Source organism: Lutra lutra, chromosome 6, assembly GCF_902655055.1.
Source record: "Lutra lutra chromosome 6, mLutLut1.2, whole genome shotgun sequence".
In the NCBI taxonomy this organism is placed as follows: Eukaryota; Metazoa; Chordata; class Mammalia; order Carnivora; family Mustelidae; genus Lutra; species Lutra lutra.
In genome coordinates, this window is record NC_062283.1 from 153,860,365 (window position 1) to 153,885,959 (window position 25,595).

Genomic DNA, 25,595 nt, shown 5'->3' on the forward strand with positions numbered 1-25,595 from the left:
CACATCAGGCTTTCATCCTGCACCTTCCTGTCTGTCGAAGGAGCTGGAATGTGAGCTGGAGTGAACTTTGAGAGATGTGAGTCGGTCGTGCTGCCTTCCAGCTTGGAGCGTCCACAGGGCCCACGGCCCCTCTTCTGGAGCCTGTCCCCACCGCTCCGCTGCTGGCCCTGGGGGAGCCCACCTCACACGCGTCAGGGGGTCTGCACACGCCGATTCACGGGAGCTCCTCTCCTGCATTTTCGGCTATGACAGGGTTTCACACCAGACTCATCACCTCGTCTGCAAAGAATCATCTTTGTCTCTCTCCTGTTTTTAGGGACCATTTCTTTCTCTTGTCTCTGTGCATCAGCGACTTGGTTGACACCGCTGTGTCTTAGCCCGCGCTGATCAGATTCTGTTTCCTCGCCTGGTGTAGCCTCTGTGTCAAATACACCAAGTTCCCCGCGACCTCCCGGTCCTCGGGGATGGGCATTCAGCCCGTCTTATCATCCCAACATTTTGGTATGATTTTTCGTATTTTCATTATGTCGTTCTCCTGCCATTCACGCGGCCCCTGGTCATTCTGGCGGTGGCGGCCGACTCCCTGAAGTTTACCACCACCACGCGGCACCCTCAGCGCCAAGGGCAAGGATCTGATAGGATCCATTCAACTCAGTAGCCACTGCCCTCCCTCCTTTCAGAATACTGCACCTGCTCTGAATTTGGCTTCATTTCACCCTATTCTTTTTGGACAGAGCGACACCGCTCCCTGCACGCGGCTTCTGGCTGCACGTGTCCCTGTCCTCTCCTTCCTAAGCCACAAGACTCCCTTCCGGGAATGTGCCCATCCTAGGGGTCTCACCCGCCTCTGGGGAAGCAATCCCAGGACCCCACCCCCAACCTCGGGCATCGCCTCTGGAACGCTTCCCGCTTGTGGGAAATGTGGCCGTTTGAGGAGCCAGCCGAGACGTAAGGCCCCTGCCACCCCCCTGCCCTCTGTTCAGAGACCCTGTCCCCTGAGGGCGGGAAGTCACGAGTGGCCCCACCCCCTGTGGGAGATTCTGTGTCAGTAAGACTTTGTGGCAGAGACGAGCCCTCAAGGGACCAGCTATGCCCACACACAGATGCTCACTCTCCAAGGCAGCGGACTTCCGCGGGGGCAGTCAGCGACGGATCCCCCAAAGGTGGGGCAAGTTGCTCTTTCCCTTGAGTGAATACCCTTATCTGGCGGGTGGCACGGCCAGGGTCCAGAGTGGCAGGGCCACGTGTGAGCCTCTAGGAGGGGACACCTGCCTGGCTGGAGGTTGGCATTCAAAGGTCACTCTGTGGACGAGCGTTGTCTCTCTTGCAGCCACCCCCTCCCTGAACACCAATTCTGTCTGCGTAGGTCCCAATTTCTCTTTGTTGACCATTCTTTTCTTCTCCTTGTAGCCAGAGAGCTGAAAATGTTTACCCCATGTTCGATTAGCTCAGAGGGGAATGAGAGCTCTCAGACTCGCTTCAGCAAGGTCATTTGAAGGATGCGGGAAAGTGTCTGATTTTCTGCAGAAGTTGAAGGCCTGTTCAAAACATCCTCCTTTCTCTGGTTCTTTGGTCCTCCTGAGCCTCACTTGTTGGGAGGTGGCTTTGCTGAGGACATGAAATCACAGCCATCACCGTGGCCTCGGCAACCCCAGAGGGATCTGGGAGGAAGTGAATGGACAGTGGTCATATTGGTCAGGACTGAACATGAAGAAAGTGCTTTGGAGATAGCTTTCCAGTGGCTGGAACAAGCCAGACAGGAGCACGTGTCAAGAAAGCACGTCACCTAGCCAGGCTGACAGAGCCTCCTGTAAACTATGGCCACACCAGTGGTGACGTGGTCACCAAACGGCAGCTCCTGGCATGCGTCAGGCTTGGACAAACCCGGGCTCGATTGCCCATTGTGCTACTTACAAGCTAAGCGGACTGAGCAAACCGCTCTGCTCATGAAGCCTCTGCTTTTCTCATTCCTTCATGGGCCCAGTCAGTCTCCACAGTCACAGTTTCCTTGTGAGAGTCTAGGAAAGGTCACTGACGAGTTCCACACAGATGACAGATCATCTCTTCCCTAGGGCAGCATTCCTCAAACTTTGGTGGGCAACAGGTCATCTGGGAATCTTGTTAAAATGAAGAAAGCTTCGGTGTGTCTGGAGTGAGGCCCCAAAGCTCCCACATGATGCCCTGGGACGGGTGTTTGGGATAGCAGGGCTCCAGCACCTCCAGCTCATCTCAGGTGTGCGCTCCAAGATGGCTGGCACAGTGTCAAAGTGTCGTAGACACCCATGAAACACCTGCTCTGAACGAATGAATAACTAGTAAGTGAGGTAACCTCGAGAAAGTAATATTGACTTTAGGAAGTGGTTCCAAACACTATGGTATAGCAGCAGTGTGTAATTTGGTGATAACCCAGGTTTCAGAATCTGTGGTGAGAGAAGATGACAGGTGTTTGGGATGCCATTAGGGCTGTTCAGAGAGTTCTGTAAGGACAGCGTGAAGAGGAACTTACTATGTTGTCACACACGTCTTCCCTGGTTCCAGCATCCAGGACAGAATAGAGTTTTGGGTGGGATCATTGCTTCCACCATTCAACTCAGGTACACACATCTTTGCTCAGCTGCTGGCTACCCCTGTGCCGCTGAGTGAGCGCTCCGTTGTCCCCGTGCACATGGAGAATGCGATGGGGCTCAACAAGTATAACGTGAGTGAAAATCTAGGGATAAATTCAGAGAGAAATGAAGTAGGAGGGGAGTGATATGTGTTGGGTCAGATTTGAGTGAGGCATCGGAGCACATAGAGGAGAGAGGATGAGGCCCACGCTGGGGCTCAGGGCAGCTCGTGGTTTGCATAGCTGCCCTCAAGTCCTTCTTTTTTTAAAAAATTAACATACAATGTATTATTTGTCCCAGGGGTACAGGTCTGTGAATCATCAGTCTTACCCAATTCACAGCGCTCACCATAGCACATACCCTCCCCAATGTCCATCACCCAGCCACCCCATCTTTCCCACCCACCTCCCCTCCAGCAACCCTCAGTTTCTTTCCTGAGATGAAGAGTGTTTTATGGTTTATTTTCCTCCCTGGTCCCATCTTATTTCATTTTCCCCCTCCCTACCTCTACAACACCCACCCCCCACCCTGCCTCTCAAATTCCTCATATCAGAGAGATCATATGATAATTGTCTTTCTCTGATTGACTTATTTCACTCAGCATAATACTCTCTAGTTCCCTCCAAGTCATTGCAAATGGCAAGATTTCATTTCTTTTAATGGCTGCATAGTATTCCATTGTGTATATATACCACATCTACTTTATCCATTCATCTGCTAATGGACATCTAGGCTCCTTCCGTAGTTTGGCTATTGTGGACATTGCTGCTATAAACATTCGGGTGCACGTGCCCCTTCATATCACTACATTTGTATCTTTAGGGTAAATATCCAGTAGTGTGATTGCTGGGTCGTACGGTAGCTCTAGTTTCAACTTTTTTTTTTTTTTTTAAGATTTTATTTATTTATTTGACAGAGAGATCACAAGCAGGCAGAGAGGCAGGCAGAGAGAGAGGAGGAAGCAGGCTCCCCGCTGAGCAGAGAGCCCGATGCGGGGCTTGATCCCAGGACTCTGAGACCATGACCTGAGCCGAAGGCAGCGGCTTAACCCACTGAGCCACCCAGGTGCCCCTCTAGTTTCAACTTTTTGAGGACCCTCCATGCTGTTTTCCAGAGTGGCTGCACCAGCTTGCATTCCCACCAACAGTGTAGGAGGGTTCCCCTTTCTCCGCATCCTCGCCAGCATCTGTCATTTCCTGACTTGTTAATTTTAGCCATTCTGACTGGTGTGAGGTGATATCTCATTGTGGCTTTGATTTGTATTTCCCTGATGCTGAGTGATGTGGAGCACTTTTTCATGTGTCTGTTGGCCATCTGGATGTCTTCTTTGCAGAAATGTCTGTTCATGTCCTCTGCCCATTTCCTGATTGGATTATTTGTTCTTTGGGTGTTGAGTTTGATAAATTCTTTATAGATTTTGGACACTAGCTCTTTATCTGATATGTCGTTGCAAATATCTTCTTCCATTCTGTCAGTTGTCTTTTGGTTTTGTTAACTGTTTCCTTTGCTGTGCAAAAAGCTTTTGATCTTGATGAAATCCCAAGAGTTCATTTTTGCCCTTGTTTCCCTTGCCTTTGGCGATGTTCCTAGGAAGCAGTTTGTGAGACAGAGGTCAAAGAGGTTGCTTCCTGTGTTCTCCTCAAGGATTTCAATGGATTCCTGCCTCACACTGAGGTCTTTCATCCATTTTGAGTCTATTTTTGTGTGTGGTGTAAGGAAATGTTTCATTTTTCTGCATGTGGCTGTGCAGTTTCCCCAACACCATTTGGCAAAGAGACTGTCTTTTTCCATTGGACATTCTTTCCTGCTTTGTCGAAGATTAGTTGACCATAGAGCTGAGGGTCTATTTCTGGGCTCTCTATTCTGTTCCATGGATCTATATGTCTGTTTTTGTACCAGTACCATGCTGTCTTGATGATGACAGCTTTGTAATAGAGCTGGAAGTCTAGAATTGTGATGCTGCCAACTTTGGCTTTCTTTTTCAACATTCCTCTGGCTATTTGGGGTCTTTTCTGGTTCCATATAAACTTTAGGATTTATTGTTGCATTTCTTTGAAAAAAAAATTAATGTTGTTCTGATAAGGATTGCATTAAATGTGTAGATTGCTCTAGGTTAGCATAGACTTTTTTTCCCCCACAATCTTTGTTCTTCCAGTGCATGAGCATGGAACATTTTTCCATTTATTTGTGTCTTCTTTGGTTTCTTTCATAAGTACTTTATAATTTTTTGAGTACAGATTCTTTGTCTCTTTGGTTAGGTTTGTTCCTAGGTATCTTATGGTTTTGGGTGCAATTGTGAATGGAATCAAGTCCTTAATTTCTCTTTCTTCTGTCTTGCTGTTGGTGAATAGAAATGCAACTGTATCTGTGCATTGATTTTTTTTCTTTTTAAAGGATTTTATTTTATTTATTTGAGCGGGGTGTACATTGATTTTATATCCTGACACTTTACTGAATTCCTGTATGAGCTCCAGCAGTCTGAATCAGCCATCAGACAACTTTCATTTCTTTTTGTTGTCTGATTGCTGAGGCTAGGACTTCTAGTACTGTGTTGAGTAGCAGTGGTGATAGTGGACAGCCTTGTGTTCCTGACCTTAGGGGAAAAGCTCTCAGTTTTTTGCCATTGAGAATGATATTCACTGTGGATTTTTCATAGATGGCTTTGATGGTATTGAGGTGTGTACCCTCTATCCCTACACTTTGAAGAGTTTTGATCAAGAAAGGATGCTATACTTTGTCAGATGCTTTTTCAGCATCTGTTGAGAGTATCATATGGTCTTTGTTCTTTCTTTTATTAATGTATTGTATCACATTGATTGATTTGCAGATGTTGAATCAAACTTGCAGCCCAGGAATAAATCCTACTTGGTCGTGGTGGATAATCCTTTTAATGTACTGTTGGATCCTATTGGCTAGTATTTAGGTGAGTATTTTTGCATCCATGTTCATTAAGGATGTTGGTCTGTAATTCTCCTTTTTGATGGAGTCTTTGTCTGGATTTGGGATCAAGGAAATGCTGGCCTCATACAATGAGTTCAGAAATTTTCCTTCCATTCCTATTTTTTGGGAACAGTTTCAGGAGAATAGGTATTAATTCTTCTTTAAATATTTGGTAGAATTCCCCTGGGAAGCCGGCTGGCCCTGGGCTCTTGTTTGTTTGGAAATTTTTGATGACTGCTTCAATCTCCTTACTGGTTTTGGGTCTGTTCAGGTTTTCTGTTTCTTCCTGGTTCAGTTGTGGTAGTTTATGTGTCTCTAGGAATGCATGCATTTCTTCAAGGTTGTCAAACTTGCTGGCATATAGTTGTTCATAATATGTTCTTATAATTGTTTGTATTTCTTTGGTGTTGGCTGTGATTGCTCCTGATTTTACGATTTTATTATTTGGGTCCTTTCTGTTTTCTTTTGGATAAGTCTGGCCAACGGTTTATCAATCTTAATTCTTTCAAAGAACCAGCTCCTAGTTTCATTGATTTGTTCTACTGTTCTTTTGGTTTCTGTTTCATTGATTTCTGCTCTGATCTTTACTTTTTCTCTTCTCCTGCTGGGCTTAGGTTCTTTCTCAGGCCCCTTTAGGTGTAGGGTTATGTTGTGTACTTGAGATCTTTCTTGTTTCTTGAGAAAGGTTTGCATTGCTATGTACTTTCCTCTCAGGACCACCTTTGCTCTGTCCCAAAGATTTTGAACAGTTGTGTTTTCATTTTCATCTGTTTCCATAAACTTTTAACATTCTTCTTTAATTTCCTGGTTGACCCATTCATTCTTTAATAGGATGCTCTTTAGCATCCATGTATTTGAGTTCTTTCCAACTTTCCTCTTGTGATTGAGTTCTAGCTTCAGAGCATTGTGGTCTGAAAATATGCAGGGAATGATCCTAATCTTTTGGTACCGGTTGGAACCTGATTTGTGACCCAGGATGTGATCTGTTGTGGAGAATGTTCCATGTGCACTAGCGTAGAATGTGTATTTTGTTGCTTTGGGATGGAATATTCTGAATATATCTGTGATGTCCATGTGGTCCAGTGTGTTACTTAAAGCCTTTATTTCCTTGTTGATCTTTTGCTTGATCTGTCCATTTCAGTGAGGGGGGTGTTAAATTCCCCTACTATTATTGTATTATCGTCCATGTGTTTCTTTGATTTTGTTATTAATTGGTTTATATAGTTGGCTGCTCCTGTGCTAGGGGCATAGATATTTAAAATTGTTAGATCTTCTTGTTGGACAGATCATTTGAGTATGATCTAGTGTCCTTCCTCATCTCTTATTATAGTCTTTGGCTTAACATCTAATTGATCTGATATAAGGATTGCCACCCCAGCTTTCTTTTGACGTCCATTAGCATGGTAAATTGTTTTCCACCCCCTCACTTTAAATCTGGGGTGTCTTTCGGTCTAAAATGAGTTTTTTGTAGACTATTGGTTTTTTAAATTTATTATTTATTTATTTTTAAAGCTTCTATTTATTTATCAGAAAGAGAGAAAGAGCACACAATCAGGCAGAGAAGCAGGCAGAGGTGGAGGGAGAAGCAGGCTCCCCGCCGAGCAAGGAGCCCAATGCGGGATTGAATCCCAGGATGCTGGGATCATGACCTGAGCCAAAGGCAGTGGCTTAACCCACTGAGCCACCCAGGCACCCTGATGGTTTTTTTTTTTTTTTTTTTTAATACATTCTGATACCCTGTGTCTTTTGATTGGGGGCATTTAGCCCATGTACATTCAGGGTAACTATTGAAAGATATGAATTTAGTGCCGTTGTATTGCATGTAAGATGACTTTTACTGTATATTGTCTCTGTTCCTTTCTGGCTCTCTCTTTGCCTAGAGGACCCCTTTCAATATTTCCTGTAGTATTGGTTTTGTGTTTACAAGTTCTTTTAATTTTTATTTGTCCTGGAAGCTTTTTAATCTCTCCTTTTATTTTCAATGACAGCCTAGCTGGAGATAGTATTCTTGGCTGCATATTTTTCTCCTTTAGTGCTTTGAGTATATTATGCCAGTCCTTTCTGGCCTGCCAGGTCTCTGTGGATGGATATGTCCTCAATCTAATATTTCTAACATTGTATGTCATAGACCTCTTGTCCCAAGCTGTTTTCAGGATTTTCTCTTTGTCACTGAGACTTGTACGTTTTACTATTAGATGATGAGGTGTGGGCCTATTTTTATTGATTTTGAGGGTGGTTCTCTGTGTCTCCTAGATTTTGATGATTGTTCCCTTCACCAAATTAGGGAAATTCTCTGTTATAATTTGCTCCAATATAGCTTCTTTCCCCCACTTTTCTTCTTCTGGGATCCCAATTTTCTAATATTGTTTCCTCTTATGGTATCACTTATCTCTTGAATCCTCCCCCCATGGCCCACTAGTTTGTCTCTCTTTTGCTCAACTTCTTTATTCTCCATCATTTGGTCTTCGAGATCACTAATTCTCTCTTCTGCCTCATTTATCCTAGCAGAAAGAGCCTCCATTTTCTATTGCCCTTCATTAATAGCTTTTTTATTTCAACTTCATTAGATTTTGGTTCTTTTATTTCTCCAGAACGGGATTTTATTTCTCCTGAAAGGGATTCTTTAATATCTTCCATGCTTTTTTCAAGCCCAGCTAGCACCTTGATAATCATCATTCTGAACTCTAGTTCTGACATCTTACTAATGTCTGTATTGGTAGTTCCCTACCTGTTGGTACTGCCTCTTGTTCTTTTCATCGAGGTTAGTTTTTCCTCCTTGTCATTTTATCCAGATAAGCATAGATGAATGAGAGAACAAAATACTAAAAGGTAGCAATGACTCCGGAAAAGTATACACTAACCAAATCAGAAGAGACCCAAAACTGGGGGGAAAAAGAGAGGAGGAAAAAAAATTATACATACATATATACTTTTAATTTATTAAATATATATTTAACTCATATATAAATTAAATGTTTATATTAAATATATAATATAATATAATATATAAATATATATCAAATTAAATATATATCATATATCATATAATTATACATCATATACGTAAAAACATATTTATATAAATTAAATAAATATATAAATAAATATATTAAATCTATATAATATATACTTAAATAAATATATATTAAATATATATATATCTAAAAATTATTTATATTATATATATATGTTAGACTGGTGAATAGAATAGAGCCACACACTTGATTTTGGGTGTATTTTGGCCTGTTAGAAGAGACTGCTTCCCAAAATTTTAAAGAAAGAAAAACTTTATATATACACAAAAATAAGGGTAATCATGCGAAGGAATGGAATATGACTGTAAAGATGAAAATTTTAAAAGATGCTAAAAAAGGAATTGATAAGAAGTTGGCTCAAAAAAAAAAAAGAGGAAAGAATGTGATCAGGCTGGAGACTAGAACTAAAGCGTGTGCTAGATTTAGGGTATATTTTGATCTATTAGAAGAAACTATATCCCAAAGTTTTAAAGAAAGAAAAACCTCTATGTATACAAAAAATAAGATTAAATACAATGAAGGGATAGAATATGACTATGACGATGAAAATTTAAAAAGATTTTTTTAAAAGGTATAGATAAGACAAAATAGTTTAGAAAAGTTAAAATAGGAAAGAGGAAAATTTTAAAAAATAGAATAAAAAAAATAAAATTAAAAAAATTGAACTTTGCAAGACTAAAGGATCAGGTGGAAAAAGCCATGAATTCTCCGTGGTGCTTCCCCTCTCTGGGTCCGCAGCTCTCGCCCGGCCGCGAGCAGGTCCTGGTCCGCGTCCTTGCGGGTCTTCTGGGGCAGGGGCCGCTGCAGCGGCTCCAGGGCCCAAGAGCGAGTCCTCGCGGCCGCGCTGGGAGCCCGCTGGGGTTCGCGCTCGCAGCTTTTGTTCCCGCAGCGCTTTCCGTACCGCTGCAGGCCAGGAGCGAAGATGGCGGCTGCCCGGCCCCCAGCGCGCCCTCAGCGGTGAGCCGTCCGTCCCTCCCGGCGCCCTGTCTCTGGCACGGCCCCGCCCAGAGCCTCCGAAACCCGCAGATGCCGGCCGCGCCCCCGCGCTGCTTCTCCCAGAGCGGGACGGCGAGGCTCCCGGATCGGCCGCGTGTGCGGACCTGCGCGGGGGCCGTGGTCCTCGGCGCCTCGGATCGGAGTTTACGGTGGCGCCGGCGGACAGGCCCCCTCGGCCCGGCTCTGCCCCGGCGTCCCCGCGCCGCCGCCTGCGCGCTCTGCAGCCCTCAGACGCCCCCGTCCTGGGACCCCGCGAGGGCCCCGCCCGCCTCGCCTCTGCAGCGACGGCCCCCCGCGGGGCGCCTCGTAGAAGTCCGGGCGCTGCGCCGCGGCCCCGCCGCCCCTCCCGCCTGTCTCCCGGGCTTCGCACCCGCGCCCGCGCCCCGGTCTTCCGGAAAGGGTCGACTTCCGTTCCTGGAATCGCCGCTCCTCTCGCCTCTCCGGCGGGTCCGTGGGTGCGGAAGCTTCGGGACCATCTCGCTGAACTCCGGGGCCCGCGGTGTTGCGGTCTCCTGCTCCCCCGAGTCCTCCCGAATGAGCCGGCGTGGACGCCACAGGAGACCAGAGACTGTGGCCTCTCCGTGCTCCTGGCGGTGGCCCCGGGGGAGGGTACCAGGGCACGCCCCGCCCCCGCGCCCTGAGCCCTTAGTGACTCCGTCCCAGGTGTGGGCGCGGCGCTGGTCTTCTGTCGCCCTGTCTGCGTACACTCGAGTTCGCGGCCGGCTCCTGTTGCGGGCGGCTGGCCACCTGGACCTGGCCCGGGCTGCAGGGTCCTGCCACCCAGCACGGCCCCCGCGGGTCGCTGCTCCAGGATGTGGGGCCGGCGGCCGCCACTGGGAAGAAACAGGCCGTCCTCCGACTCTGTCCTGACCTTCCCAGTGTTGCCGGTAACCCAGAGAAGGCCGGGCTCAGGGCCCCCAGCTGTCGGCCCCTTGAGCTGTTGGGGCCGCAGATTCCCAGGTGCTCACGGAGGCAAGCGTGGCTGACTCTCCCGGAGGGACTGTCCGGACACAAGGCCCCACAGACCCCGAAGGAAGGGCCCTGCTCGTCCCCAGGGAGGAGAGGGCAGAGGGGCGAGCTGGCCACGGGGGACAATAGGTCAGGTAAGGGAAGCTGCTGGGTGGGGGCCCCCATGTGTCCCTCCCATGAAGTGGAAGAGGAGGTGCCACCACATCCCCGGGTGGAGGCCTGCTCTCCCGCGGCTCGAACGAGGCCCCTCGGCTCCGGAAACCTCACGCCCGTTCTGGGTCCCTCTGGGGACCCGTCGCTGTCGGGACCAGCAGAGCCCGAGGCTGAGCCGGGATAGGGAGGAGGACGAATTCGAAATCCATTTCCAGCACAAGCGACGGGCCGGGTGCGGAGAGCAGTCACGAGGCCGCAGGAAAGGGGAGGGAGGACCCCCCAGGGCCAGTCTGGTCTTCGGGGGAGGCAGCGGTGGGCACCTCTCCTTGTCCTCGCTCTGGAAAGACCCGCACTGGGGCTGGTTGCTGTCCCTCCCAGGCTTGGCCCTGCCCGGTTTCCCTCTAGTCATTCTGTGGGCCCACGGAGGCTGTGGCAGAGCCGACTGCTTCCGAACTCGCGGGGGCCCTGCTGGCTTTCTCACACCGTCCCTGTGCTTGTGCAAAGTGCCCACGGTTCTTCCAGTGGTCAGAGCGGAGGCCGACATAGTCTAGGACCTGTCCCGAGGGCGCTCGGGACACGCTCTGTCTCTTGCCAGGGCCGTGGTGTATCTCCTCATCTCTCCGGAAGGCCTCCGCGGTCCACTTTCCCGTCTCCCGTTTCGTCTGGAATGGCTCGTCCCTCCACTCACTGTGGGAGTGTCGGGTCATTCTCTCAGACCCCAGGACACTGGGCCAGGCCTCCGGCAGGTGGTTCCACTCCCAGCCCGCGAGCCTGGTGGCCAGCGCCGACCGTGGAACAGTGCCCTGTGGTGGGGTGGCAGGATCTGGGCGGGAGAAGCCACAGCTCCGGTGGGATCCTGTGTCCCATGACCCTGTCTCCCTGGGTGCTTGTCAGGAGAGGTGAGGTGGTCTGTCTTGCATCTGCCCGTGCCCCCTCCTCACGGTTGGGGTGTCCCTGTGGTCATGCCCCCAGGGCAGGGCTTCTCCAGGGAGGAGTGCAGGGATGCAGCAGGGACCACGCCGGTATCCACGGAGTGCACAGGCCAACGTCAGTTAAAAATAAAAATAATTAAAATGTGTTTTTTCTTGAAGAATGAGCCAAGGAGATACACACTTCACAGGTCACAGACGACCCTCACGTTTTCTGGGAGTTCCTGCTTTGACGAAATGAGGCTCCCCGGAGCCCCAGTCTTCGCGAGCCCTTGGCTTTGCTCCTCCTTCTGGCGGACCCTCCCTGGCCTTCCCGACACCATGAGAGCCGAGCTCAGCCGCTGGCGTTGGCGCTTTGTGGCACTCGGAGCCCCTCGGGCACGTTCAGGACAGGCACCGCCACGCTCCTGCCCCGCCCACGTGCCCCATGGGGCCTGTGATGTCACTTGGTCGCATGTAACCAAGCCCCCAAGAAGAGTGAGCCGCAGCCCCGAACCTGTTGCGTTTGACGGCGTTGCCTTCGCGCGTCGAGGCCGTCCGGACTCTGTCAGTTGGTCTCGGGCACAAAAAGGCACAGGAAGCTCATGGGAGCGGTCAGGAGCCGCAGTTTCCATCCTGACCCTCCCGCCCAGGTTCCTTCCTCCTTCCCGTCCCAGCCCTCCCGTCCCCTCCGACTCGCTTCCCCTGGCAAACCTCCCACAGAGCGCGGCTCAGCCTTCTGTAAGCTGCCCCAGTGGGCAGGGCCCTGGGCTCACGGGGCACAGTCCGGTCCCTGCAGCACCCTCCCCTGGGCAGGCTTGACCTCATCCTGCCATCTGTTGGGCGCAGGGCAGGGGCTGCGCATGGAGGGGCGTGTCTGTGCAGGGACGTCCTTCCTTCCTTCCTGTGTCTCACAGCCGGGTCCCTGTGGGGGCCCCTGGAGGCTGCTGGGGAAACCGGAAGGTCGTCCGCGTGGACACGGAGCTCAGAACAGGCGGACACAGAGGTCACACGGAGGTCTGGTGCGGCAGCGACGGTAGCCCCTTTTCCTCCCAAACCCTTTATCTCCAAGCCTTTCACTTTTCGAACGTACCCCACGTAGAGCCAGAAGCACGGGGAACGCCGTCACCGGGTCCGGACTTGGCGATGCTGTTTGGGCTTGGGCCGTGCCCCACGTGGTTTCTGAGGGGCGGATTTTAAATCGATCCCGGCATATACCGCCACCACTCCTTTCGTCTCCTTGACAAGTGAGTTCTTTGTAAGGAGCCCCCAATGTCACTAGGTCGTCGGAAACACAAGCGTAACGCTGTAGGAACATGCCCACACGGAGCCCGTCGGCCACATGGCCCTCATCCCTCCCCGTCAACAGTGTTCCTGCTGAAGAAACTCGGTTATTCTTCCTGAAGAAGTCTCCCCGTTCTGGACGTGGCTGATAGGATCCCCCGTTTTCTCTCTTCTCCGCTTCCTATAACTGGGTAGTTGGCGCGACACTCATCTGGTGTGACCCGGGCTCTGTCTCCGGCAGGAAGCCCTCAGGGGGTGCCCTCTGCTCCCCCTCGTGCCAGGACAGGATGTCATGTGGACAATCGGCGGGAGGTGGTTTCTGAATGAGACACCAGTCGGACGCTGCTGCTCGCACGCGTGGGAGGTGCGTGTGTTCGCACACGGGCACAGCGCCCGAGGCCCTCCATCCACAGCAACACGCTAAAGCCGTCTCCCCGACTCCATTTCCGCCTCCACCAGAGCTGCCCTCTCCATCTGCCCCCCCGTCGCCCCGGCCGGCTGGCTTTCCCCCTTGCAGCGGACAGGCTGGACCGCTCTCCCTGCCGTGGCTGAGGATTCTAGAGACAAAGACATTTACTCGCTTGTATTCCTTCAGCTGGCATAGATTGGACATCAAGGATCACCTTTGTTCAGGCGCCCGGCGGGCTGTGGACCCCATCGATCAAGCAGCCTGTGTTCTCATGTCCCCCTGAACTAGGGGGGGACACCACCGCCTGGCCCTCTGTCTGGCTCCAGCCCTGTAGCTGCTGCCACCATGGCCACGGGGAGCCCTAGCGGATAATCCGACAGGGTGTTGGGGACAGTGGTGTGGGGCCCACGCTCTCTCTTCTGAAGCTCTCCTCTTGGCTTCCGAGACACTCCTCTCTGTGACCAGACGCTGTTCCTCACGGGTCCTCATGCTGCCGTTTCCCCAGATTCCGTTCTCGGCCACCTTCCCTCCTGCCCGCACATCCTTCCCATCCGTTCCTGGAGTTCTGACTGAGATCTATACTCCAGTGGTTCCCAAGTGCGCGTTCCTGCCCCAGGTCTCTCTCTCGAGGTCTGAGGTCTTCAAGAGTGCTGGATGTTGCTGCTTGGATAGCACCAGGCATCTTGAACTTAAAATCCCGTTTCTGAACTCACCAGCTTCCCCCTCGAGCCTGGCCCTTTGCTGGGTCCCACCTACAGTGAGCACACGTCGGTATTTCGGTCACCGCTGGGCTTGTGGTCCTTGCAAACGTGCCCCACAGGTGTGGCTAGGAGCCGAGAGCCTGGCTATGGTCTGTCCTCCAGGACGTGTGCCCGTGGAGACCGCGTCTAGGCTGGCCTGGCAGAGGGCAGCCACGCTGTAACAGGTCCCGAGGACTCCCGTCCGCTCCAACTCCCTCGCTGGCCGGGGCGTGGTGCCAAGGAGGAAATGCGCGGAGAGAACAGCATCCCTCCCATTTGCAAAAAACAAGATGCCGTGGCCCAAGATGGGGGACCTGCGTGGAAGTCTCACTCCCCGCTGGTTTTGGAACCTGAGTTTGCTGCGTGTGGGTTGTAAGTCCGTGAAGCCATAGGGCTCCGCATGTCCCTCCGGGAATCTGGCCCACGATGCTGCTGGATTTCGTTGGACCCATACTGTCCGCTCTTTGTGGTGCAGAACCAGGATCTTGTGAAGGTAGAGGATGGTCCCATGGATGAAACGCAGAGACTGAAAACTGTCCCGTGAACTGACCGCTTCCTGAGTCTGCGGTCATGTGTCTGCAGACCCTCACGACAGGAGCACTTGTAGTTGGAGACACGGCGCTTCTGGTTAGCGTCTCAGGTTCAATGTGGCCCATCAAAGTCCTTACTGATTGTTTTAATCTTCGTTTTTCTCACTGTTCGATACAACAGTCAGCTTCGGGCCTGATGCTTCATAAATGCCACACGTGGGTTAACACAGCAGACATGAGACGGCTGAGGTCATCTCAGGGGTCGGAGGGGCTGGATCCTTCCAGAAGCTCGGGGGGGGGGGGCGTCTGCGTCTTTGCTTTTCTGACATCTGGAGGCACCTGTGCTCTCTGCTTGTGGCCCCTCACCCCACCTCTGCTTCCAGGGGGACCTGGCCCTCTCTGACAGGACCCTCCTGCCTGGTTCCTATGGGTTGGACAGAGGACCCATCACCTCCCGACTGCAGGACCCTTTACTTACCGCCCTCTGCCACATGCGCCAACACGATCGTAGGTTCTGGGGATTTGGACTGGGACAGACCCGGGGGAGGGGCTACTGCTCAGCCCACCACAGTTATCAAATGCAGTAAAGACCAGCTCTGTGACTTCACACCTCTTCAGTAATACCTCGGCCTTAACGGGCTGGGCTCCACCTGCTCTGGCTTCTTCATACTTCCCTTGCTGCAGACTCTGCTTTCCCTTGATCACCCACCCGGTTTCTGGCTTCTCCTGCTTGTGTGCCTGCGTCCCCCACGGAGCTGGTCTGCACACAGTTGTTGCAGAAGGACTTTGGGGCCTTGGTCTAAATGCTCAGCACCCCACGGCCAAGGAGGCTGCTCTTGGTGCCCAGGAGCTCCCCCGTAGCTTGCATGGCCCAGGACCGCCCACTGCCTCTGCCGGGCACGCCTGGCTGGCCCTCTGCCCCCTGCGCGTGCAGGTGGGGACATCTCTCTTGTCTCTCCTGCGCTGTCCACAGAGCCCCCAGCTCTTCGTCCTGCACTGTCTTCTTCAGCCTCACATGGCCACAGCTCCCCTTTCCTTCTGGGATTCCTTGAAAGTCACTTTAATTTCCCGGCAGACACCGGCATCGAGGAGCGGAGGTGTGGGAGCAAATCTGTGCACCTGCGTCTCCCAGTGCGGCCGCACAGGAATGAGGCCGCATCTCAGTGACTCCTGCTGTCCGCTGCGGCCCTGCCCGGGGCCACCCCCCCCCCAGCCGAGCGCCCCGAGGAGCCCTCGCTTTGGTGTTCAGCTATTCCTTGGGTTTGCGGTCCAGTCCCCGTTCCCCTGAGACTTCCTGCTGGTGCTGATGCTCTCACGAGTCAGGACGAACTCCTTGACCGTCTCTTCCAAAACCGGAGGCTCGTCAGGTAGGGGCACCCCACAGGAGGGCTGCAGGCTTTACAGAAATGACTCCTGCAGCACACGCACAGTCATGTGTGCGTCCTGTGGATGTGTGCACGTGTTTGTGCGAGTGTGAGTGTACACATGGCCTGGGCACGTGCGGGTCTGCACGTGTATGAATGTATGTGTGCATGTGCACACTCACCTGGGGTACACGTGCATGTGTGCAAGCCTGTGTGTGCTCTTGTGCTTGTGCACACACGGGTCTGCACGTGAATGTGCCTGTGCATATGTGCACACTTGTCTTTGTATGTATACACACGTGCACATGGGTCTGCACGTGCACACACACATTTCTTTGTGTGGATACACACATGTGCACATGGGTCTGGAGTGCACATGCATGTGCACACGTGTGCATTTGTGCGCACACATATATGTGCACATGTGCGCACACGAGTCTGCATGTGCATGCACACACGTGCATGCTCTGGAGTGCTCGTCTCTGGGCAGGTGTGGGGCCCTCGTTGAATGCCCCAGACCTCTTGGCACCATGCCGTCATCCGACCCGGTGGGCAGCGTCCCTCCTGCTTCCAGGTCCCTTCACGCCATTTTGAATCCTGTTCTTGACATCTTCCCGGATCGTGTGTCTGAATGCTAACTATGGACTAGCAGGCAGCTTTCCCAAGGGAGCCCCTCTGTTCCCATGGAAATCAGGTCTGTACACAGAACAGTCGGAGGCATGTGGGGAGTAGGCCGCCACTGCAGCCCCACGTGAACGGAGGACGCACTTCTGGCAGCACCGTTTGTCAGTGCGCTCCATGATGGCGACGGCGCCGGGCACATGTTCAGGCGGTCCTGATGACCGGACCAGGCTTGCCTTACACCTGCTCCGACGAGCTAAAAGCAAATGAGCAAATGGACGGAATGGAAACCACAGAATTCAACGATACTGCTTTTGGAACAGACACGTCCATTCTCTACCTTTACCATGGCAACAGGAGGTGATGTTGAAAAATCTTTTAAGTTAGGGCCTGGCATGGCCTGGACACCGGCCACACTGTGTGGAGGCCAAGCCAGTGCTGGCGCGCTGTCCGGTCTCACGCACAGAGCTGCTTCTCTCTGTGGTCAGGGCACCGTCCTCAGAGAGCTGTCCTTGGCAGGAAAACAGCACGACCGAAATCCTAGCAATGCTGGAATCACCGTCTCTGGGAGCAGGTGCTGTTCAGTTAGGTGGTGGTAGGTCAGTGCGCCCGGCTGTCCAGAAGTGCATGTGCAGCGGTGCTCTCTGGCTGTCAGTATGGGGCAGGCCCTGCGTGGCCAGCGTGGCACCTGGTATACCTGGTCTCAATATCCTCCAGGCAGGAACGGCGTCAGCTCTGCCTTCGCTGTGTCTCCACGTGGCCTCTCCTTGGGTCTTGGGTCATGGGCCTTTTGGAAGCCTGACCCCTGGAGAGCCACCTTACCCGCCATGTTGATCAGAAGAACAGCAACGGGACACACGGTGCGGGAGCTACTGCGAGGGACAGGCGCACGCAACCGTGGGGCTGGCCTGCCCAAGCCCTGCAGGATCTCGGGGTGACACCTGTGTGGCAGAAGGAGACCTGTTTTCACGCCTAAGACCTTCAGCGACTAGAGGAGACCCCACAGCAGCGAGCGCCGTCGGCTCTACTCGAAGTCGACTGAGTGCGTCGATCATGTCTGTAAACCCTGTCCCAGCAACACCCAGACCAGTGTTAACCTAACGGGCACCACGGCTGGCCGAGCGGACCACAGAGTAACCGTGACACCCTCTCCTGGAGGCTTTCTTAGCGGTTGATGGGGTGCAGCAGGGGATGGGGTCAGACGAGTGCACCGTGTCCACCTTCCCTCAGGAGGACAGACCGCACAGCAAGCTGCCTACATGTGACGGACTCTCCGTGTCCACTTGGCTGGGCCACGGCAACAAGACACATGACGACACATTATTGTGGATGTCGTATTGCGGGTGTGTGAGGATGAGACTCACATTTAAATCACCAGACCGAGTCACACGTTATCCTCCATGTGTGGGTGGGCCTCACCCAATCAGCTGAAGATGCCCAGTGCGAAGCCTGAGGCCGGGTGTGGAGGGGATTCTCCCGATGGGCTCCCTGGAGTGGCCAGCAGCCCACCCTGCAGATTTCAGGGGAGCCGGCCCCTTAACCTCCCCTTCTCCCTCCCTACCTCCACACACACCCTGGAAGTGGGGTTTGCATTCACCCCAGTCTCCGCCCCAGCGTGGTGCAGCTACCCTGCTTCTCCGCATCCCTGCAGCACTGGGGGACAGGAGCACGGGTGCTGTCATTGTACAGGGGAGACAGCTGAGCCAGGGGTGGGGTGCCCTGTGTGGAGAGAGCAGCTACCTTGGGCGACAGGTCTGGGTGAGGAGCTCCTGCCCTCCACGCTCTAGGCCTAGTACTTGGTGTGTGAACCACGGGTCTCTCTCTGTGCAGGGCTGGACACGGGGCCTGTGAGAGCCGAGGGCCGGGCACTGAGGGCTGCCGCTTGCTCATTCGCTGCGCAGAAGAGGCCGCTGTCCCTTACTGCCTCACGCACTGCCCCGGGCATGCGGCCTGGGCCGGACCCCACGTCCGACGGGCGGCTCGTGTGCGGCCTGTGCGCGGCGGTCGGGCCCAAGGACGGAGACCCGGTGGTGGTGGTGAGGCCTCAGGCGTGAGTTTCGGGAGATGCGCGGACCCTGCCCAGCGGTGGCCGGTCCCCCCGCAGGGGACTCTCGAGGTCCCGCATTTGGTAACTCATCTATTCCATTTTCCTTTTTCCTTAGAGAACAAGAGGGAGGTGACGAGACTGTGGGACAAAGCCAGGCATGGCTGAGACGTACTTGCTGGGACTTTCCATGTGGCCCTTGCCCGTCGAACGGTGCCAGGAGAGGACCCACTGGATTCCGCCGGTGAGGCCTCCCCCTTGGACACGGCCTCCCCCCGTGCGTCATGTGTCCCACACCCTCGGTAGTAGCCGAGTGAAGGGTGACCACCTCCTGCTGCACGTAGAGCGACGATCTGTGTGGAGAAAGGGCTTCCTAACGACGTGTGTCACGCTGAGTTCTGACAAGAGACCCTGAGCCCGCCCCGATCAGCCCAACCTTCCGTTCTAGAGAAGTCACTGAATCGCTTCTCGGCCTTTTGGCTAAGATCAAGTGTGGAGAAGTCACTGACTGTTAGTTGGCTCAGGCAAGAATTTGGTGTCCTCTGGGTTATTGGGACATAAGGATGAGGAAACCCAGAGAACTGAAGTGAGGACTGGTTCTCTGCGGTCAAAACGCATTCTTTGCTGCCCCGGCTCCGGTTTCTCAGGGAGGCTGAGGACACGAGCCTGTCACCAGCAGCAGCTGAGCCAGCCTCTTCTCACAGCTCAGTGCTTCCCCTTTCTCCAGGGACTCTGGACGTTCCCAGGGCACCAGCCAGACCTCTCCATTCCTCCAGCTGTCCAACGACAGGGTACCCACAACGCAGGACAACGTACCTCACCATAGCACACAACGCCGCCCCAGACCTCAGATGACATACCACACCTCTCCACACCTCACACCTCACCACACAGCACCGCACTCAGTACCAGAGCACACCTCGCCACACAACGCACGGCCCCCACCCTGTGCTCCTCCAACCGCAGCGCAGCAGTGCACGACCTGTGAGGACGTGCTGGGACCACCAGGGCTCCCAGGAGGGGGTGGTGGCCCCCCGCCAGCTGGAGGAAGAAACAATGTTTGTTTGCACAGTCGGCATCCGCTGCCTCGTACAGCCTCTTCGGACTGGCGAGCGCTGTAATGTACACAGAAAGTCCTGTTCCTGGCGCAGCCCTAAATATTTACGCGGCGCGCAAACAAGGCCGAGGAATTCCCTCCAGCCATATAGTGACTTAATAAACATGGGGCCATTAGGTAGTGTTTGTCTTGGTCATGCATGACAAGTTACTGATTACGGGACGGTGACATCTGAAGGCCAAGACTGCCAGACCCAGAGTTCGAAACGGCGGGCCGCGGCAAGGGGGATGCTCTTGGCACTGTTAGTCTCGGGGTGCAGACGGCAGACAACGGGGACCCGGCCTCCCCACGCAGCTGGACGGGGAGCAGCCCAGCCTTGCGCCTGTGGCTGCTGCGTCCTGTTCTGCGGTGGGACTCGCCTTGTGCCCTGGGGCCACGGAGGGTCCCTGAAGCACCACTTCCCACATGTCCCCCATCAGCGACTTCCTGGGCTCCCCACAGAGAGAACCGGGAGACAATGCTTCCTCCTCTGGGCTCGGCATTCTAGGCCCCGCCGCCCCCAGGCCACGTCCCTGTCGGTTTCCGCTATCTTTAGCGACAGAAGGAAAGCAAACACAGTTTCGCTTCTTCCCACAAAACAGTTTAGATATTTCCGAGTGCGTGTTGCATTTTAAGATTGTTTGTCTCCGGGAGCGAGGAAGAGCCCGATGAGCCCAGAGAAGCAGCAGCGTCTCCCGCACTCAGCCCCAAGGAGCGGCTTCCAGAAGCCTCACGCACGCCGGCTCGGGGCACCCGGCCACAGGCTTCTCTGGCTGTGTGTTGGGCAGGACGTCCACGCGGGGCGGCCACACAGCAGGCTCCGGACAACGGCGAGCTGGCGACAGCCACGTGCGTCTGTGAAGGATGGGGGCAGGAGGAGGTGCGGTGCGCAGAGGGAAGCGCCCGCGTCGGAAGGCTGGGGACAGCCGGCCTCTCCAGTCCTGCTCCTGAGCATGAGGATGCGCGCCTGCCACCGGGAGACGGCAGGGTGGCCGGGGTGGGGGACGTGCTTGACCACACCCAGGCGCCCCAGGAGGGCTCCAGACCTGCCCTGCGCTTTCCAGGTGGCCTCAAGCCTGCTGCTCATGAGCATGTCCCTGTCCCCACCTGTCACCGTCTGACCGCGGGCGCTGCGCCTGGTCCCCGGCCCCACCGTGCACAGAGTGCGGCCCGGCCTGGCGGGGTTGGGGTCACTCGCAGCTCGGAAGCGCCGGGGAGATGTAAAGCGGGGCTCGCTCTCCCTCCCGCACGGCCACCGGCTCTTCTGTCTCATCGTCACCCCCACCCGCCCTCCCGGCCCGGCTGCTTCTCCCGCGGGGCAGAAACCGACACGGGACGCGGGTGGACGGTGCCCAGAGCTGGGTCCCCTGACCACGAGGATGTGCCCTCCCGTGTATTCACAGCTGCCCCATCCGCGCGGGTGGGGCTTGCCCGTGAACTCTCCCCAGGCCGTCGTGTCGAAGCATTCAAGTCCTAGTTCGTGGACGGAATGTGCACGCTCACGCACGTCTGGGGTCCGGCGGTACGTGTGGGGTCTGGGCCTGGCCACCCACTCACGTAGCCGGCCTGGCCAGCTGCCAGCCCAGACGTCTGTGCTCTCACTGCGCAGTGGCGAGTTCGGCGGGGCCAGAGTGCGCAGCCCTGGGAGAGGGAGGCCTGCTGGGCTTCGGGACGGGGACACGAGAGCCTCTGCGGCACGGTTAGTGCCTGCGACCTGCTCCAGGCTCTCTCCCTGCTCCTGGGGATCCCTTGGAGCATTGTCTCAGGTTTGGGAGAACCTCACCCACCGAGCCTCAGTGAGCCAGGCCCCAAGCTGTCCTGCAAAGCTAGGGACTTGCTGGGTGGGAGGGGGTGAGTATGAGCTGTGGCCGGCGCTACACGCCCCAGTTCCAGAAAGAGTCTCCCGCCCACGGAGCAGCACCGCCTTCCCCCGCGAACGGACGGGACCCACACTGGGCAGGCTGGAAAGGCTCCTTGGGCTCCGAAGTTGAATGACCCTGGGAAAGACAGAAACAGCCTTGGGAGGATGTGTTTAACGTCAAGGGGGCCCTACGTGTGGGCCCAGGGTAAGGACATAAGGAGGAGTGTGTGGCGCAGGCCTTAATCCTGGAAGGTTGTGAACTGAATCAACAAGGTGTGCGATAAAGTGCATCCGTCCGTCTGTCCGCCCTGATGAGAAGTTCACAGAGCGAATTAAATGTGTAAAATTGTGGTGATTATTTCATAAAAATGGCAAAATATCAAAGACAACTGAATTCGATTATCATGTATGCTTGGGTTTTCTGTTGATGGCTCGATAATGTTTCGATTACGTAAAACCAGAGGCATATGAAATTCGTAAAGTCATACAGTTTGTCACTGCTGTAAAAATCAAGATTTCCCTCCTATGTACAGTCTATTACCATTAAAGATCTAATTTATGATAAAAAATTACTTTCAAGTATCATGTCCAAAATTGAATGCATAAACATCAAAAAAAAAGATTGAATATAAACAAACAAAACATTTTAAAAATTTTGCCTTAAAATACATATTTCTTCCAAATATGCAAAATTATATTGTAAAAGAGGCAATGCAAATTAATCATATTTAATTAATATCAAAATCTAGGTTCAAATTTATCTGACTAAAGCTACATTTTAATTTAATTTTTAAAAATTTCAAGTGGATCTTATTAAATATTCGGAAAATAAAGCTTCCTAGTTAGCCAGAGTGCTGGTCCCACGCGTCCTCCGTGGGCCTCTGGAACCCCAGGTTCGAGTATCGGGTTCGTACCACCTCCCACTGCTGCCTGCCCCACAGAGTCAGTAAACGCCGAGCCCATTCCCGAGTAGGTCCTTCTGGAACCGAGAACGGAACCCAAAAGGTGAGGACATGGATTCTGGGAGCAACTGACAAAGAAGATTCTGGTTCTGCTGAGGTAGGACCCACTGGGTCTCTGACACCTAAGTGAATGGACCGAACACCTTCACCTTCTTTTCTTACACCTGACGACTCCTGTGGCTTCAATCAAAACCTCCCCAGCCACGTGGGGTGAAGACCAGAGATTTCAAAATCTTACTTTCTATTTGTTGTTCACTTTTGAAAAGTACAGTAAAGAGAAGTTCCTAAAGAAGAGGCAAGCTCCTATATCTGTTGGCATTGACAGACCTAACGTTGCCTTCCGAAGCCCAAAGCCGCTCCCCAGGGCCTCCTTTCAGTGTCCGTGCTTCTGTATGGTGGCCCAGTGGGACGTGTCCTCCCTGCGGTGGGACACAGCCGCCTTCCTGCCGGCCGCAGGACGGGGACTCGCAGCAGCCGTGCTGGGACTGTGGCCAGTTCGTGAGGGAGTGGGTGTGCAGGGCTTGGGTGGTGCTGGACTCGACCCGCAGTGACACAGGCGGCCACGTCTACTCCACTCGGGGATGTCCCGTCCCAAGTTCGTGATCCGTGGACCCCCATCCACGGGGCAGTCTCCTCCTCCCCACGCCAGCATCCCATGTTCCCATCGGCTTTCCCTGCCCCTCTCTAGACCTTGGCCTCTGGCTTCCCTGTGTCCCGCGGAAGCCCACGGTGTGTTGGAAGCTCTGACACACAGGACTGCACCCCACAGGGCCCCACACGGGGTGAGAGGGATGCGCGGCTCGTTCACAGCCGGGCTGCCCTCCACCATGCTGGCCTTGGGCTTCTCAAGGCAGGGGAGACACCCTCTCTGAGCCACCTTCCCCAGCTGTCCGTGCCTTCCCAGGAAGTGGGACCGTGTCCCCCCCAGCGCTGGGTCCTCTGGGTCACTCCAAGCTGGCGTTACCTTTTCACTTCGGCGGACAGCCCTCGGTGGGAAACCTGCTCTCCTGCACGGTGGTTCAAAGCGAGAAAGCCAGGATGTGCCATCACTCCTTATAAAACACGCTTTTCCTTCTGGGAGTGTGAGTACGTGTTTGCCTGTGCCTCGTAGGGAGTGGGCACTCTCGTTTCCGGGGCGTGAACGGCACACACCGTTTGCACCAAAACACCCGGAGTGCCCGCACGGATGGGTCTGGAAAGTAGAGCCTCCGAGAGTGGCGTGGAGAACTTCATCTCTGGAGTGGACACTGGTTGGGGTGGCGTCTGGGTCCGGCTTGTGACAAACCCAGCAGAGGCGACAGCTTCTGTGGGGCATGTATTGGTGGACCGCAGCACGTGGCTGGGGCCAGATATCGGCAGGCACCTGTCGTCTCTGGCTGAGGAGGGGCAGACAGTGAGGAGGAGACTGTCCTCGTCCAGCACCACGCCCCGCCACCTACGCTGTGAGTCCGAGGCCCCCCCAGCCCCTCGTCGCCTCTGCTCATCGGCCCTGCTCAGGATCCACGCCTGCCGTCTGCCCGCGAGTGGCCTGAGGAAGTCCTGCCCCCGCCGCACGCCGCACAAGAGGTGCCACAGAGAGCCGAGGAGCCGCATGTCCGCGTTGGCATCTTTGTGTATGTGCCCGTGGAAAGATGAAAGATGAAGCTCGTGTTTAGGAAAAAAGAAGCATTTCTTCTCGGAACTGGGGAAAAAACACTGAAATGCCATTGCCCAGAGGCACAGATACCCATGACGTGTTTTCAGCTTGTCCCCAGGTGTGCGTCCTGAATTCAAGCTTGGGCTCTGGTTCGAAGCCCACAGCAGTCTCGCGCCAGGGCATGACTTTGGGGACCATGCATTTCGGGTCCTCGGTCCCAGGCTGGAATGTGAAATTGGGGATCATGCCTTTCGGGTGCTCGGGCCCGGGCCAGTGCTGTGACCTTGGGGACCACTTGTTTTAGGTCCTCGGTCCTGGGCCAGGCTGGTCTGTAGCTGCTGTGCAGTGGGTGGGGGCGATGGGGCTTTGCACGCAGTTCTCTGCCCCGGCTGACGAGCTTAGGGACCGCAGCCTGGACACTTCACTCTGGGTTTTCCCTGCTGAAGGGGGTCATTCCACCGCACAGTAGCTGGAGGATTCTATATGGAAACGTGCACGGAATGGGACCCCGACACAGGGTCAAGGGCCTGATGGAGGAGGGGAAGGAAGACCCGAGAGTCTCCTTGGTGACAGGGAGGCCGAGCACACAGCACTCACGCAGAAGTTCTCCCCTTTCTCTGCGCCCTGGTTAAAGGCCCGATTTACAGCTGGGGGTGCCCCCGCCTGATGCTCTCAGGACTAACCTGCAATTCCTTACGACCTACACACGCCTCTCGGGTTCCTGTGCTGAAATGTATGTGGAAAGCCATTCTGCATTACTTTAATACCTGCTCATTTGTGCCTAGTGCGTGCTAAGGCCTGGGTATGAAGACAAGTAAGAACCGGGCTGCGCAGAAACGTCCAATGCCCGCGGGAGGGCTGGTCAGATGCCATGGCTCCCTGCCCCCGGCATCTCTCCTGAGGGAACCGTCCTCTTGTGGGGCCCCTCGGGGTGACCACGCGACCAGGAGCGTGGGACTGTGAGCAGCGTGAAGGGGCGTGATAGTGCATGGAGCCAAAGGCTGCCCCCTTTCAGCAGCTCCAAGGGGCTGAAGTATGACCATTTCTGGAAGCTTTATGTTCCCAGATGCTTTTTATGGGCTAATAAAGTGACTCCTCCGTTCAAAAAAGGATGTGTTTAGGAAGTTAAACTTCGCTTTTTTGAAATGAGTGATCTATTTTACAGAGCTGCAAAGGATGTCCAGCCCTCCCGCAGTAAATCCTTCCCCAGCCGTAATGGGTAATGTAAGCAATGCGGCTGCCATTTAGACAGGGCTGGGGCTGGGGGGGCACAGGCAGCACCGTTTGAAACGCCTCCGTCGTTAGTTCTAAACAGAAGCAGATGTCTCAGCGGCGGAACTGCACAGAAGTCGTTCTTCAAACAGTAGATTAAAACATCTGTCAGCAGGGCCTAGAGGGGCCCGGCCCGCGGCAGCCGCCACAGCTGGGCCTGCCAGTCACA

At 54.0% G+C, this 25,595-nt stretch overlaps 1 protein-coding gene across 1 annotated transcript; it reads left to right on the forward strand.

The window, feature by feature from the left end:
• The first annotated feature begins 9,508 nt into the window (after positions 1 to 9,508).
• LOC125101531 (translation initiation factor IF-2-like) lies at positions 9,509 to 21,974 on the forward strand. The gene is made up of 2 exons (XM_047731955.1): positions 9,509 to 10,680; positions 18,718 to 21,974. Exon 1 carries the CDS (start codon positions 9,608 to 9,610, stop codon positions 10,445 to 10,447), a length of 840 nt encoding a protein of 279 aa, XP_047587911.1. The 5' UTR covers positions 9,509 to 9,607; the 3' UTR covers positions 10,448 to 10,680; positions 18,718 to 21,974.
• Positions 21,975 to 25,595: the final 3,621 nt, after the last annotated feature.

What these genes read in the sequence shown, in the direction of transcription:
- LOC125101531 (XM_047731955.1), top strand. Translation starts at nt 9,608, where the DNA reads ATGCCGGCCGCGCCCCCGCGCTGCTTCTCCCAGAGCGGGACGGCGAGG.